At 48.2% G+C, this 16,144-nt stretch overlaps 1 protein-coding gene across 1 annotated transcript in view; it reads right to left on the bottom strand.

Moving 5' to 3' along the window:
- The window catches only part of SCAF4 (SR-related CTD associated factor 4), a 915,362-nt gene that overhangs the window by 371,626 nt on the left and 527,592 nt on the right, over positions 1 to 16,144 (bottom strand). The window contains exon 18 of the mRNA XM_086934003.1: positions 15,342 to 15,498. Coding sequence (XP_086790129.1) covers positions 15,342 to 15,498 — 157 coding nt within the window. The remainder of the gene's footprint in view (positions 1 to 15,341; positions 15,499 to 16,144) is intronic.

Below are 16,144 nucleotides of genomic sequence, written 5' to 3'. Positions count from 1 at the left end.
GGAACCGAGTAGCATGATGCACTACTACTAGAATGAACTTGTTCCAAGAGGCTGTGGGAGGTTCCAGTGGACCCACAATGTCCACTGGAACCTCCCTCAGCCTCAAGAGTGGGATAGTCTCGCTGACCCTGGCAAAGCTCTTCCCTAGTGGGTCCCCCTGGGCCCAGGAGTCCAACCTGGTAAGGCTCAAGCTCCATGGGCTCAGTTCCCTCTAGGGTTTCCAAGTCCTCTCCCTGAGGAGAGGGGTCCTGAGAGGCTTGCTGTGTAGGAGCTGGTCCCCCAGTCTTCTGGCTTTTTCTCTTGGTTGGTGGGGCCATACTTTCAGGCTCCAAGCCTATTTGTTCACCCTTCTTTCTGCTCTGTGCTCTGGTTTGCACACATACCAGTCTTGGAATACCCAGCATGTTTGAAGTTTCCAGGTCATTTCCAAGCAGACAGTCAGCTGGTAACTGTGGAGAGACCACCACTAGTTTTAGGCCAGTAACCTCCCCCCAACCCAGTGTCACCATAGCCATAGGGCGATTAGTGGCAACACTGCCAGCATTGGTGACTGGGTACGTTTTCCCAATCAAGTATTGCTCTGGGGAAACCAGTCTATCTTTCACCAAAGTGACACTGGCACCTGTATCCCTCAGGGCTTTAATTCTAATTCCATTTATAGAGGGGTATTGCAAATACTTTTTCAGATTGGGTGGTAACCCAGCTACATTGGCAAACTCCATTTCCCCCAAGGAGAGTAGACTAGCTTGAGTGTATTTGCTCTGGGCACTCCTCTGATCCCATTTGTAGACTTGCTGTACCTGGAGTAGCTGTACTGGGTGCCTTAGGGGTTTTGTTGTAGGGGCAGTTTTTATTTACAGTTAAATGTCCCAACTTCTTACAGTGGTTACAATAGGCCTTGTTAGGATCAAAGTTCTTCCCCCTATAGGTTTGAGGCACATAGGGAATAGTTTGGCGCTCACCCACCTGTTCGGGGGCCCTTTGGAAGACTTATCCTGGGGATTCTCACCACCTTTCCCCTGGGGAGGTTTTGTAACCACCTTCTTTTGGTCACCCTTGTCTTGACCCAATGGTCTGCGTTCTTTCCCAATTCATGGGGAGAAATTAGACCTAGGTCTACCCAATGCTGATGCAACTTTTAGTTTGTGCAATTACTTAAAATGAGTTTCTTCATAAACAAATTGTAAAGTCCAGAAAAGTCATGCACATTGTGTCCAGTTAACCAGCCATCCAGTGTCTTTACTGAGTAGTCTACAAAATCTATCCAGGATTTGGTCTGGGTTTTGTGACCCCCCCTGAACCTAATTCTGTATTCCTCAGTAGTGAGCCCAAATCCCTTAATCAGAGTTTTCTTCATGAGGTCATAGGACCCTGCATCTTTCTCAGAGAGGGTCAGAAGCCTATCTCTGCAGTTACCAGATAACAGTTCCCAAAGGAGTGCCCTACAGAGAGGTTTATTTACTCTTCTCATATCACAAGCCCTCTCAAAGGCTGTGAACCACTTGGTGATATCATCACCTTCCTCAAATTTGGGGACAATCCCTTTGGGGATTTTAGGGTCATAAGATTGCACTCTATCCTTGTTACTGGTATTGCTGCCACCAGAGATGGGGGCTAAGCCCATCTCTTTCCTTTCTTTTTCCAGAGCCAGCAGTCTGGACTCTAGATCTAATCTCTTGGCCAGCTTGTCTAACAAGCTGTCCTCTTCACTGGGAATAGTCCCAAAGTCTTCTCATGGGTACAGGGATCCTCCTCTCCCTAGAGGTGATTGGGGGGGGGGGGGGGGGGGGGGGGGGAAGAGAAGAGTCATCCTCCTCTTCTTCCTCTGACTGGTCATCACCCTGTTCAGAGGGGTGGCATTTAGCATACTCAGCCAAGGGCTCCTGGAGCACTATTTTGGTTGGATGCAGAACCATAGGTATATTTTTCAGTTTGCATAAAGACCTTAGTTCTCTGAAGTTTAAGTCTAAGTAAGGTGCGAGGTCGAGCTCCTCCACCAGGTCCTGTGCCATATTACCTTCACTAAAAGTTGAGGGTTGTTGAGACATCATAACCGAATAGTTCTAACCCTCTAACCTGACTATAGTGACTTATTTTTATAACATCTTAATGGGACTTATGCAAGGCCCTACCAGTCTTTTAGTATTTTGGAAAAAACTATTTCAGAATTCTAAAGGGAATTTAGGAGTTCTGTCATGTGATCATATGGTAACCAAGTAGTCCAACAAATGCAAGTTTGTATCCCACTGCTGATCCACCAATGAGAGAAAGTGGCTCTATATATACTGGACCAAAGTAAGGTACAGTGTGTATAGAGACCACCAACCCCAGAGGTATAACAGAGGTTAAAGTCAGGGCTGACCTTACCCTCAAAAGTGGTAGCTTGGTCGAGCAGTAAGGCAGTACCAGAGGACAGTGTAAAGCATTTGTTGTACACACTCAGTCAGCAAAAGGTTTCACACACTCAAGGACTGAACTCCAGGCCAATTGTTGTTATATCAAAAGATATAGTTTTATTTTTAGAACCAACAGGTATCAAAAATATACTTTTCTCAATTAAGAGAGATCTCAAGTAATTACGTTGAGAAAGGAGATAACTTTGTAAACACAAAAGGTACAGGCGTTGCAGTAGGCAACACAATTCTACACACAATCCAACATGGAGCTCAATGGGTTTTTCTACAAAAAAAGTGCAGTTGATTACTTTGTAAATTACTTTTGTAATTCAGGACTGGATCCTAGATTCAGTCCTGGGGTCTAAGCTGAAAACAGTTTAGTAAAAACGTTTTGGTCATTGCAATGATTTTTAAGGAATATAAAGGTATTTTTAAAGTTCACATTTAGAAACTTTTCAGTGAAAATCTAGCAATGTTATCCAATGGGAGAAAGTTCAGGGTACAGGTAAAGTACATTCTCGTTACTTTTGTAATCCAGTACTGGGCTGCAAGGTCGGGCACTGGGATCTCTGCTTAAGACCAGTAAGTAATTACGTTTCAGTAGTTGGTACGATTTTTAAGGAATATTTTAAGTTTTCAAAAGTAGACACTTAGAAGAAATTTCACAGAAAAGCAGAAAATTGATTCCTATGGAGAAAATACAGGTTACTAGTAAACCCGGACAGGATTACTTTTGCGGTTCAGTACTGGGCTAAAAGGTACAGTTCTGGCTTCTCTCCTGATCACAGGTGAGTACTTCGGAATTCGGTATTCGGCTGATTTTATAGTAATATCTTAGAGTTTAAAAACTTCTCACTTAGAAGATTTTTCGAGTCAAACCAGTCAATGTTATCCTATGGCAGGAAGGAATATGCTACTTACCAGTATGCATCTGTTCTTGGCATGTAGGGCTGCTGACATTCATATCTGTGCATAGATCGCCGCCTAGTGTTGGGTCCGGATGATTGCACTTTGTTGAAGTATCACGAGATAGGCGACTCCTTCCCTGGACTACAGTGCGAATGGGCATCCTCTCCATCCTAAGATTGTTTTTAGCCATTGTGGCAGAGATGGAGATAGTAAAGTAAGAGATGACCATGCCAGAGATAATGCTGCAGCTGCGACAGGCACCGGGGAGGAGGGCGGGCGATATGAATGTCAGCAGCCCTACATGCCAAGAACAGATGCATACTGGTAAGTAGCATATTCCGTTCGCGGCATGTGGGCTGCTGAATTCATATCTGTGCATAGACTGAATAGCAGTATCTCCTCTAGCGGTGGCCATCTGTGCCAGCTGCAGCAGTTTGGAAAAGAGTTTTGAGGACAGCCTGGCCTACAGCAGCTTGCGGTTTTGCTTGCACGTCTACACAGTAGTGTTTTGTGAAAGTCTGTATGGTGGTCCATGTGGCTGCCTTACAGATGTCTTCAAGAGGAATATTTCCTAGGAAAGCCATGGATGCCCCGATTTTCCTTGTAGATTGTTCTCTTGGGTGTACTGTTAAATTGTGTTTTGCCTTTTGATAACATATTTGAATGCATTTAACTATCCATCTGGCTATTCCTGACTTTGATGTAGGATTTCCTTTGTGTTGTGGTGCAAAAGCAACACATAGTTGCTTTGTTTTCCTAAATGATTTAGTTCTGTCCACATAATAAAGTAGAGCTCTTTTTACATCTGATGTGTGTAGGGCTCTCACAGCTACTGACTGGGTTTTGAAAGAATACTGGCAGTTCTATTGATTGATTAATGTGGAAATTGGATACAACCTTTGGCATGAACTTCGGGTTTGTTTTAAGAACCACCCTGTTGGCATGTACTTGCATGAAAGGTTCTTGGATTGTTAGTGCTTGTAATTCGCTTACTCTTCTGAGTGAGGTAATGGCAACCAAGAATGCTACCTTCCACGTTAAGAATTGTAGTTCGCATGAGTGGAGAGGTTCGAAAGGAGGTCCCATAAGTCTGGTAAGCACTACATTTAAATTCCAGACTGGGGAAGGGGGGTGCCTTGGAAGGATCACCCTTTTCAGACCCTCCATAAACGCTTTGATTGCTGGTACTCTAAACAGTGAAAGGTGTTGCCTGTTTTGAAGTTGTGCTGCTATAGCAGCGAGGTGTAGTCGTATAGAAGAGTATGCTAAGTTACATCTTTGTAGATGCAGCAGGTAGAATATAATGTTTTGTATGGAAGCGTCTAAAGGGTTGATTTGGTTATTGTTGCAGTAAATAACAAATCTCTTCCATTTAGCGGCATAGCACGTTCGTGTGGTTGGTTGTCTTGCCTCCCTAATGATGTTCATGCAATCTGGGGGCAAGTTAAGGTATCCAAACTCTAAGACCTCAGGAGCCAGATCGCTAGGTTCATCCGATTGGGATCTGGGTGTCTGATTTCTCCATGGTTCTGAGTTAGAAGATGGGGTGCAAGGCACAGTCTTTGATGAGGAACTACTGAAAGTTCTAGGAACGTGGTGTACCACGGTTGTCTCGCCGACGTGGGAGCAATTAGGATCAGCATGAGCGAGTGTTGCCGTAGTTTGCATGCCACCAGCGGGATCAGCGGTGCTGGGGGAAAAGCGTACGCAAATCTGCCTGACCAGTTCATCCATATCGCATTGCCCTGTGACAACGGATGTGGAATTCTGGCGGCAAAGTACTGGCATTTGGAGTTTTCTTTTGTGGCAAACAGGTCTATTTCTGGGTGACCCCACTGTTTGAAGAATAGGCTGAAAACTTAGGGGTGAATCTCCCATTCGTGTAGTTGTTAGCTGTGCCTGCTGAGCAGGTCGGCAATTTGATTGTCCTTCCCTGGAAGGTGTTCTGCTAGGAGAAAACTTTCTTTGGATTCGCCCACTTCCATATGCTTTCTGCCAGATGGGACAGCTGTGGAGAGTGCGTTCCTCCCGGTTTCTGGATATAGTACATTGCGGTCATGTTGTCCGTCCGGATCAACACCGTCTTGCTGTACAAGTATTTTTTAAATGCTTTTAGGGCTAGAAATATCGCTAGCAATTCTAGTTGGTTGATATGCAGCTTTTACTGTTTGTTTGTCCAGAGCCCTTGTACTGTGTATTGAAGGAGATAGGCTCCCCAGCCTGTCAGTGATGCGTCCGCTGTTAGTACTAGTTGTGGAACCGGCTCTTGGAACAGTCGCCCCTTGGAAAGGTTTTGTTGGTTCCACCACTGCAGAGAGTTGTGAGCGCGACTTTCTACCAACACTAGGTCTTTTAGTTGTCCTTGAGCCTGGTTCCATTGCCGTGCTAGGCATTCCTGTAATGGGCACATTTGAAGTCTGGCATGGGGGACAATGAATATGCAAGAGGCCATCATGCCTATGAGCTGCATAAAAACTTGAGCTGGCAGAGAGTTGTGGCAGGAATTTGCGAATGAGCATCTGCATACTGGTTATCCTTGCTGAGTTTGGATATGCTTTCGCCACTGAGGTGTTTATAGTGGCTCCTAGGTATTGTTGTACGTGGGATGGTTGCAGATGGGACTTTGTGTAGTTGATTGAAAAGCCTAGGCTGTGTAGCAACTGAATTGTTTGGGACGTGTGTGCTGCACACTCTTGGTACGATTTTGCTTGTATTAGCCAATCGTCCAGGTAAGGGTACACATGGACGTGCTGCCTCCTGAGATGTGCTGCCACTGTCACTAAGCATTTTGTAAACACCCTTGGAGCCGTGGTAACCCCGAAGGGCAAAACCTTGAATTGGTAGTGTTGTCCTTGTATTGTGAACCTGAGGTATTTTCTGTGGGCTGGATGGATGGGTATGTGAAAATACGCATACTTCAGGTCCAGTGTTGCTAGGAAATCTCCTTGCTGTAGCAACGGGAGCACTTGTTGTAGTGTGATCATATGGAAGTGCTCCGATAGTATATATTGATTTAGGGTTCTGAGGTACAATATTGGTCTGAGGGAACCGTCCTTCTTTGGAATACGGAAGTATAGGGAGTATACTCTTGTCCCTTGTTGGTGGAAAGGGACCTGTCTATGGCCCCCTTTTCCAGCATGCATTTCACCTCTTGTTGTAGCAGGGTGATGTGTTCCGTGGACATAGGATGATGTCTGGGTGGTATGTTTGGTGGTGTAGAAGTCAGTTCTAGGCAATACCCAGACTGGATAATTTCTCTCACCCACCTGTCTGTGGTAATTGCGTGCCAGACAGGTAGCAACTGTTGTAGTCTGCCTCCGACCGGTGTTCAGTGGTCTAGAGGTAGCGTGATGAAGTCACTGTTTTGTGGCAGTGGAGGCTCTGTTATTGCCTCCACGTCCTCTTCCCTTATTATTGTTACCTCTGTAACCTCCTCTGGTTGTATTCTTGTTGAAGGAACCTTGTGTTTTACTTTTGTATGAGGCAGATGTTTGGGAGGTATTTCCTCGTGTATTTGCTCTGTATGAGGAGCGTCGAAAGGAGCCCCTATGTTGCAGAAGTTGCAATGCACCCATTGATTTTGCGGTTTGTGTCTTTTTTCATTTTATCCGAAATGGTATCGACAGTAGGCCCAAATAGAAAATCCTGATTGACAGGTTGGTTAAGAATGGTGGACTGCACCTCATTCTTAAAACCGGAAATACGCAGCCATGCATGTCTGCATAGCAAGACGCTAGTGTTTATAGACCTGGCTGCGGTGTCTGCTGCGTCAAGCGTACATTTGATGGAGGCGTTTGTTATGAATTTTCCCTCCTGTATGAGGTCATTAGCTTGTACTTTAAAAGGCTCAGGTAGGTGTTGCATTAGGCTTTCGAGCTGATCATAGTGCGCCCGGTCGTAACAAGCCAGTAGGGCTTGTGTATTAGCAATCCTCCATGAGTTGGAGGCTTGTGCTGCTACCCTTTTGCCTGATGCCTCTAGTATTTTTGGCTCTTTTACGTGCGTTAGCCACCACCAGTGAGTCTAGTGGCAACTGCCCTTTGATGTAAGTAGGGTCTGTAGGAGCTGCCCTATACTTTTTTTCTATTCTCGGATTGATTACCCGTGCCCTGGCTGTATCCTTAAAAATGTCAGGTGCGTGTTTTAGAACTCCCTTTAACATGGGGGAGGTGCTTACCCTGTTGTCTGGGAGTTGGCTCTTTTACGTGCGTTAGCCACCACCAGTGAGTATAGTGGCAACTGCCCTTTGATGTAAGTAGGGTCTGTAGGAGCTGCCCTATACTTTTTTTCTATTCTCGGATTGATTACCCGTGCCCTGGCTGTATCCTTAAAAATGTCAGGTGCGTGTTTTAGAACTCCCTTTAACATGGGGAGTGTTCTGACACTTTTCTGCAGTATGGAATGTGTCAAATAAGAAGTCTTCTTCCACAGGGTCATTATGCATGTCCACATTGTGGAATTGTGCTGCCCTGTCTATGAGTTGATTGAAGACTACAGTGTCATCAGTAGGTGACTGCTTAGTAGGATAAGTGGATACATCAGGGATGGGATGGGTGTTGTAAGGGTCTGTTGACTCATCCCAAGGTTCCTCTTGTGATTCAAAATCCTGTGGGAAATCTTATAGAGGCTGTGCCTCATCCCCTGCGTTTCCCTCATTGTCCCCGTGGTGGGAAGGAGAGTAAGGAGCAAAAGGTGTAGTAGGCATGATAGGTTGAAAAGGGATGAAGGGTCTAGAGGGAGAAGTCCCGAAAGTCCTTTTTCTTCAATGGAATAGGGGAATGAGGTTCAAAGTCCAAAGGCCTCTTTTTCCTATGCAGGATGGTAACTTTACCAGTCTCTGGATTAATATATATCTTTGCCTGGTCGTCAGAAGGATCTGGGTGGAATAGTTCTTCCTCTCCAGTCCTGGGTTGAGTGTTAAACTTTTTTGGGTCGATAACACCTGGTTTTTCGACGACTTTCGGTGTTTTGTTGGACTTTTTTGGCTCTGGCCCCTTTTTCGGGTCGACAAGTGTTTTTGGGCCGACCGGAACTTTCGGTTCAACGATTTTTTTGTGCTCCGTAGGCTTCTTTGGATGAGTGTCTTTTTCCGAGTCGATGTTCTTTTTCGGATCGACTGGTGTCTTTAGAGCTGTTATCTTCGGGTCGACAGGTTTTTCCGGCCTTGCTACGGGCTTCGGTACGGCAGCGTTTGCCAGGTCGACGGATTTCGGAACAGTAGGCTTGTTCGGGTTGGCGACCTTCGGCTGTGTGCCTTTGTTCGGGTCGACTACTTTTTTGGGGTCGACAGTTTTTGGCTGAACGGCCTTTTTGGAGTCTACAGTCTTGTTTGGCTCGACGCTCTTTGGCTGTATGGCCTTTTTGGGATCGACGACCTTCTTTGGCTCTGGAACCTTCTTCGGGACGATGGTACTGGGCCCTGGGGTTTGTGAAGGTTTCGGAGCCGAGCCGGACGGCGGGGCTGGCAAAACTCTTTTATGATCTTGGCTAAGGCCTTTTGGCGATGCCTCGACCGGAGCCTTTGGTTACTGGCTAATTGGTGTCGGGGGCAGGGTACTCACGATTTGCCCCGGTGGGATTTCGTCATCGGAGTATGAGTAGTCCTTGACGGTGACGATTTCTAGGTCCGAGTCTAGAGCTTCCTGTAGATCCTGGTCATCATCGAAGATGTTGTCCGGTTCCGGTGCCTGTCGCTGCATTTCTTGCATAGAGGCCAGTCGGTTTTGTATAGTCTTCTTGGATTGAAACTGGGCGCAGGCTGGGCAGGTCTCTTCCCTATGGTCTGGGGAAAGGCACTTGTTGCATACTGAGTGTATCAGTATGTGGGAACTTGGAGTGGCATTGTGGGCACCTTTTAAACAGGCTTCTTTCCATCGACGGTCGGCTCACGTGGCGTTGAAAAGGCCCAACGGCCCGCGTCGACGACCGATTCGAGATGGAAGTTTGGATCGGGTAGAGAGGTACCGAACGAGAACAATATCGTCGAAGTCGAAGGCCTTTTGGCCTTTAGAAAGTTTGTTTTCGATTCCGAAGTTGGAGTATAGGAGTTAGCATCCGAACCCAATGGCGGAAAAAAACAATCTGAGGACGGAGAGGATGCCAATGCGCAATATAGTCCAGGGGAGGAGTAACCTATCTGGTGATACTTCGAAGACTCTTCCAAGACAACAAAGTGCAATCATCCGGACCCAACAGTAGGCGGCGATCTATGCACAGATATGAATTCAGCAGCAAACATGCCTCGAACAGTGAGTTATCGGTTTCCAGGTACGTACTCGACTGGTGAAGTTAAGGTTCTGGGCATAGACTCAGGGGTCCCCCAGGGTCAGGTAGGTACAGTTGGTTCACCCTCACCGGCACATGGGCAGCCGGGTGCAGAGGTAGTTAGGCCCAATGTTATTCAATGGAGGGGAGGGGCCTTCGGTTGGTGGCTGCAAGCTAGCAGGCCACGCGGCGGTGGGAGCTAAGCTCCTGGTCACTTACTCAGGGTAAGTGGGGAAGTAGAGTAGGCTAGTAGTTGCACTTCCAGCGGCACTCGGGCGGCTGGGTGCAGGGTGCTATTGAGCCGTCGGGCACCCAATGTTATTCAATGGAAACGGTAAAAAGGGAACAAAGGCTGCAGACTCTGGGACGGTGATTCTTCAGGTGCGACCACCACTTCGAGAGGTAAGTTGGGATCTTGGAGAAGAGGTAGGTACCCCAAAGGAAGGCACAGGGAGCTGCAGGGAGCCGGGTGCAGGGGTGTCTTTTGGTGTCGGGAAATCTTACCCTCGGCTGGTCGAGGTTGGGGGGTCTCTGGTTCTGAGGCTTCAGGCGCCGTCTAGTTTTTCGAGGAGGGTCTTTAAGCACTGGACTTCGGACCCCAGTCGCCGGGGGGACGTCCTCGTGGTCTTGGTTCACTCGGGCACGGGCTGGGCTTGGCAGTGCAGAGTGGGCTGGATTTGTGGTTCTGGTTGGCACCAGGGGTGTTGCTGTTGGAGCAGAGCCTCTGCTCATGGGAGTCCCAGTCTCTAAGAGGGTCAAGGCAGGCAGGTCCTCCGGGGTTCTCGAGGTTGCTGCACACAGAAGACGCTGGGATTAAGCAGGAGCATGGTTAAGGGTCAACAGGCTGGTAGGGCTGGGGCCAAGTCAGTTGTCGTCATCCTTTTGTTTGCAGCTGTAGGGCAGGTAGTCCTTGTTTTTCAAAACAGGATCTGAGGAAGAAAGGTTCAGGGAGCCCCTAAATACTAAATTTAGGGGCGTTACAGGTAGGGCCAGGGCAGAGACCAATAGGTCCCTGTCCTGGGGTGGGTACACCCCCAAGTCTGCTCCTCTCCTGTGGGAAGGGTCAGGAACCTAGCTGTGATTGCCAGGACTCCCCATCTTCAAGATGGCTGGAGCCCGGGGTCGTGTTTCACCTTGCCTCTCCCACCTGAGGGGCAGGGGTTGGCACAGGCTGGGACACCCCCCTTCCTGATGTAGGGTTTCCCGCCAGTCTTTCTACCAGAGTGGGGGTCAGAACTGGTGGGGGCCAGTTGCTGGGTTCAGCAAATGGTCTAGAGAAACTCACAGAGGCAGCACCTCGCCCAGGATATGCATTGTTGCGGGCCCAGTAGAGCAGGAGGCTCTCCACCCAAGGGGTCCAGCAACATGTCTGCTGTGTGGCAGCCTAGGCAGCCTCTCAGTCTATACGTTAATTGTAGGTTAGGTTCCAGGGGGCATCTCTAAGATGCCCTCTGGTGCATCTTACATTAAACCTAACACTGGCATCAGTGCAGGTTTAATGTACTGAGCAGTTTGATACCAAACTTCTCAGTCTTCGGTGAAGCCATCATGGTGCTGTGGAGTTCGTAATGACTACCTCCCAGCACCATATACTCTTAAATGGCAGCACTGCACTTCGTGCCCAGGAATGGCCTTGGGTACTGTACGGTCACAGGGCTCATGCACCTGTGCCCACACCACTGGCATAGGGCACCCAGCTAGAGGGGTGACTGATGTATGCCAGGGCGTTGGGATTGTGGGCATGGCGCACAGTGATGTGTGCCCTGTCGACTGTTTATTTCTGTACTTAGACACTCAGCCTGCAAAGGCGGAATGTGGGTGTCAGGGTACAGGGCCCCTAAGGGTGGCACAATAAGTGCTGCAGTCCTTAGGGGTCCTCTCTGCTCACCATGCCCTGGGTACCTAGGGTACCATTTACTAGGGGCTGATAGGTGGCCAGAGATGCCAATTGGGTTTTGTTTCAACACAGCTTTAGGGAAGGAACACAGGCCCTGGGCACCTGGTTGGCAGGAGCCCAGGGCAACAGGTCTTCACCCGAGGACTCAGCACTATCCGGATCCCGGTAGAGATGGGTAGGCACACCGGGCTTTAATCCAAGGTAGCGAGAACCTTAAACCCCTATGGTTCTCCCCCCTTGATGTCAAACCTACTGGGTACTGTTGACACCTATACACCTTGAACTTTAGGCAAGAGCTGTCCCATACAGGTAGTACAACTATATAATAATAAAATATTAACCGACACTAAACCAGGTCATGTTTTGCTAGAGATAGATGTAACTAACTAGGTCCTGAAGAATCGCAGCCAGTGTGCAAAGGCGAGAAACATGTTTACCTCACAATATTTATAGTAGTCCTAGATCGTGACGTGGAATCCTAATTTCCTACGATCATAGGCTACCCACTATTTTTACTTGTGGCAGGGGACCACCAGAATAAATTGATCTCCGGTACCTTGTGCCACATTTTAATCCACGTTTCTACACTATCCCTTCCTTCCTGGCCCCTCACCCACACTTCACCCATAGGCAGTTGGTAAAAGATCTCCGCCAAAGAGCCCCTCTTTGAGGTGAGCCCGTTGGGCATTGCACCACCTGCCCGACGAGGAGCAAACGCCAATGATGAAGCATTACACTCGCAAGGGTGTGTGAGGCCATTAAATCCAACAAATTGGATACCCAGGGTAGCACTCCACTGAGCACTACCTTTACCTTCCCTGTGACCGCACTTTTCCCTCCGTCTATCCTTTAGGAACAGCCGAGTCTGTCTTTGCTTGTCAGACTCAGTCAAAGCACATCAACAGTTCAGTAAAAGTGGGGCATACAAATGCAAGAAAGATGGCACTTTCTCACAGGCATCAATGGGCATGTCTAAAAGGGTCGATTGAATATTCCCACAGAAGCCAGTGGACCTCAGACAAGCGCCGCTCCTTAGGGCTACCAGCACTAAAATCGTTCTACCCAGCGAGTTGGCTCTCTCCAACCCACACCGGATGGCTAAGTTTGCTGTGTCTCTACCCTCTGCGACAGCGCTGGTGAGCACGGTCCTGGCACTGTGGCAGCAGTTGTGCAACCGTCTCCTAGAGTAGGTGTAACAGCCCAACTGACATGCGGTGTTCACCGACAGCAGTCCTGAGATGGCGGAAGAAAACATCTCCCCAAAATGGCCCAGCTTCTTGGATTCCATACCTGGGTGAACAGTAGGGAATGTGCCTTTTGGACCACCAAGCTCTCAAGGGTAGGGTGTTGAGGAAAAGTGGGTCGCCCGAGGCCAGGCGGTGGTGTCTGGAAATCATCCCATCCACAGGAGCCCCTGTGCTGGGCTTGGGCTAAGTGCCCAGAAGGATGTCAGTGAGGGCCTCATTAAAAGGCAGGAGGGGCTCAGAAGAGGCTGCTGCCGGCTGAAGCACCTCATTCAGGAGGTTAGCCCTCACTGGTGTTGCGTAGGGCGGCTGAAGCCTTGGGCCTTGAGCTTCCTACAGTGGCACAGTGTAGGAGGCGCCCTCCTCCGTAGCAAAGTAGGGGGAGAAAGCATACCAATGTGTGGTGAAATATCCAGACCACTGGCCTCACCAAACTTCTTTCGCCAGTATGGCTCCTCAAGTTTGTTTGCTAGAGGGTCACCACACCCCTCCCAGTCCTCCTCGCACTCCTCTGGCTAACAGTCAGGACGGTAGGAAACGCCAGGAAAGAACAGTGGTACAAATCTACAGGTCGCGCCGGTTCAGCCCTGTGACCATGTTGGGAGTGAGGCTGGGGTCAACGGCGGTTGGGGGCACAACCGGCTCCAGGGGCGTGGTCACTGGAATCGGCGCCGGGGAAGGCACCATGAGGTCAACCGGCTCAAGGCCTGGACCCTCAGGGGCCCTCTGGCACCTTCAGCTAAAGCCGCCAGCATCAAAGGCCCTGGCCGAGTCCGCGGGCCCGAAGTCTTTCCAGAAGAGTCGGGCTGCCCTAAGATGCTATGCAGCGCTTTGAAGAAATGACGAGTGGTGATGGCTCCGCAGCCTATCCAGATACCTTCCTCTTGACCAGGACCTCGAGCAACGCAGAGCCAAGTGCCTGGCCGCCCAAAGCTTTCAGGACTGCTCCCGCAAAGACTTCGGATTCGAGGCCTGGCAGTCTGAATAAGACTTTGGGTCGTGTTTGAGCTCCAGGCATCAGAGGCACCCGGAGGGGTGGCATCTAATTAGACACTGCAACGTCATCCCATCGACCATGACGCCAAACGCGGAGCCGACCAACGCCACCTACCAAAGCGCAGGGGTACTGCTAAGAAAAAATATCTTTGGATCCAGTTTGATGCCTGGGGTAATTTTAACTAGAACTAGGATCTCTTTCAGATAGAAACCAAGTAATGCCAGCATACATAGATGGCACCGATAAATGGATCTTCATCATTTTCAGCAGCGGGATAAAGCAGCCGGAGGGCCCTATCTACCGTGTCACATGAGTTTGACAGTACAAATTTCCACATGCAGTCAGGCGCCTGGAGGATTTTCCAAAGGACAGGAATCCTGCCTTAGAAGTATCGATCATAAAATGTGTGTATGACAGCTGCTTTAGATTAAACGCATTACTGGGTGCACATGGAAAATATAGTTATATAAATGCTAGTGGTCTTGCAGGGGTGTCCATGAATTCTGAATATTTGAGATGATTTTCTGTTTCATGCATTTAGATTGGCAGCTGTACCTACACTGGATGTCCCTAGGTATAGTACCTTCCAAGCTAATGACACTGTGATCAGAGTACTTCACTGACAAGAGGTGCAAACAGATGCAGTGTTTTGAGGCCATTTTACCTTCCATTTCAGTGTATATCTGATAAGGATGCAAGTGGCACTTACAGGGTTGTTTTGTATTATGCGTGAACGATTATACCACTGAGTACAGGTGCTGCAGAATGAAAAGGTCAGAATGGTTGGGGCTATTGGTGTGGTTTAGTTGAGTTTGCTTTCAGTATATTTCTACAGTTATACTCAAGTGGTGTGGTACAGGAGAGTGTAATTGTATTGTGTTAATTTAAGACCAGATCTGTCGTGTTAGTAGCATGACTGTTTCAACTCAGTAGGCAAGTTTTGAGTTTTGACTGTATTTTTAAGTCTGCATTAACATTAACCCGTTGCGTGCTCATGACGAGCTCAGCTCGTCATGCGGCACGATCACGCTGTGCTCATGACTAGCTGAGCTCGTCATGACCATTGCGCCGCGCCCACGCGGGGATAATTCCCCTGCTGTGCTGGGTGTTCCATTGGAACGGGCGTGGTCATGACTTGCTCAGCTCGTCATGAGCACAGCGCCACCGCGCTGCATGACGAGCCAAGCTCGTCATGAGCACTGCGGCGCTGCGCGCGCCCCCTCCCCCCAGCATAGCGGGGGAATTAGCCCCGCAGGGGAGGGGTAAACTTGGATACTGGGGAAAAGAATAATAGAATGTTTGCAGAATGTTCCCACCTTATGTGGTGGAGAAGAGTTAAAATTGGAAACTGGTATTGTTTCCGCAGGATAGCAATGAGCGGAGATGTTCAGCAATGCACTTCCAGCGAGCATAATTCAATCAGTGATCTGTATCTTGGGGCTCCCCTTGTTGTTATTTACTGCTTCTGCCAATTTAGAAGCAGAGAGAAATACCATCAATGCTCCTGGTGGGGTTTAATCTTTCTATCCCTGCCAGAATGATACATAGGAATGTACTCAGGGAATAAACTTTGCCAACTTTACCAGCAAGAACCTGGTCTTGGTGGCCTGCAACCAAGTCAATTCATATATTACCTGGGCGAAGTGTATCACTGTCCAGCAATCCTCCCTGAGAAATACTTTCAAGATCCTCTTTCTTGAATTTATCCCATGGTATGTGGGTAACACCTCGTTCTACATTCCAAAATCCTTTGTATTGAGATTTAACTCCTTTATTCAATGCCCAGGCAATCTAGAAAACACAAAGAAAGCAGAGAAAAACTTTACAGGACCACTTTCTCCATCATGGAATGTTTCATTAAGTCAAACACCTCACTCTAAAGTGATACAATGCTAGAGAAGGATAAGTTACTTACCTGTAATGCTAGTTCTCTTTTAAGAGAATCCTCAAAGTCCTAAGCACGGAATATTGCTGCCTACATGCGGGGACCCCGGAGAGAATATTAAATGTGTATATACATACATATACATATATACATACATATACATATATACATACATATACATATATACATACATTATGCCACAAGGTTGCCCTTTAGGATGTCACGCACCTCAGGGTTTCCGCACACTGAATCTCAGGAGGCAACACCGACAGCATGCCACACGCGTTCACTGAGCCATACGCGTTTCGAGCTTCTTGAGCTCTTGATCACTGGCAGGGAATGAGGCAAGAAGCGGTGCTTTGCAGAACATGATTTTAATTGAGTGTAAAGTCCCGCCCCAGTGGGCGTCGTCATAGGCATTGTGGTTAATGTAGTTCCCATATTGCCACCAAAGACTTCGTATTGTTCTCTCACCAAGTGGTTTGCTCGCTTCCGCCACATTCAAAATAAAATCCATCAGGGTGAAAAGCATGTCGGCACCCTCGTCAATGC

Source organism: Lissotriton vulgaris, chromosome 8 (assembly GCF_964263255.1).
Source record: "Lissotriton vulgaris chromosome 8, aLisVul1.2, whole genome shotgun sequence".
Classification (NCBI taxonomy): domain Eukaryota; kingdom Metazoa; phylum Chordata; class Amphibia; order Caudata; family Salamandridae; genus Lissotriton; species Lissotriton vulgaris.
This window is presented reverse-complemented; position numbering and strand designations above follow the sequence as displayed.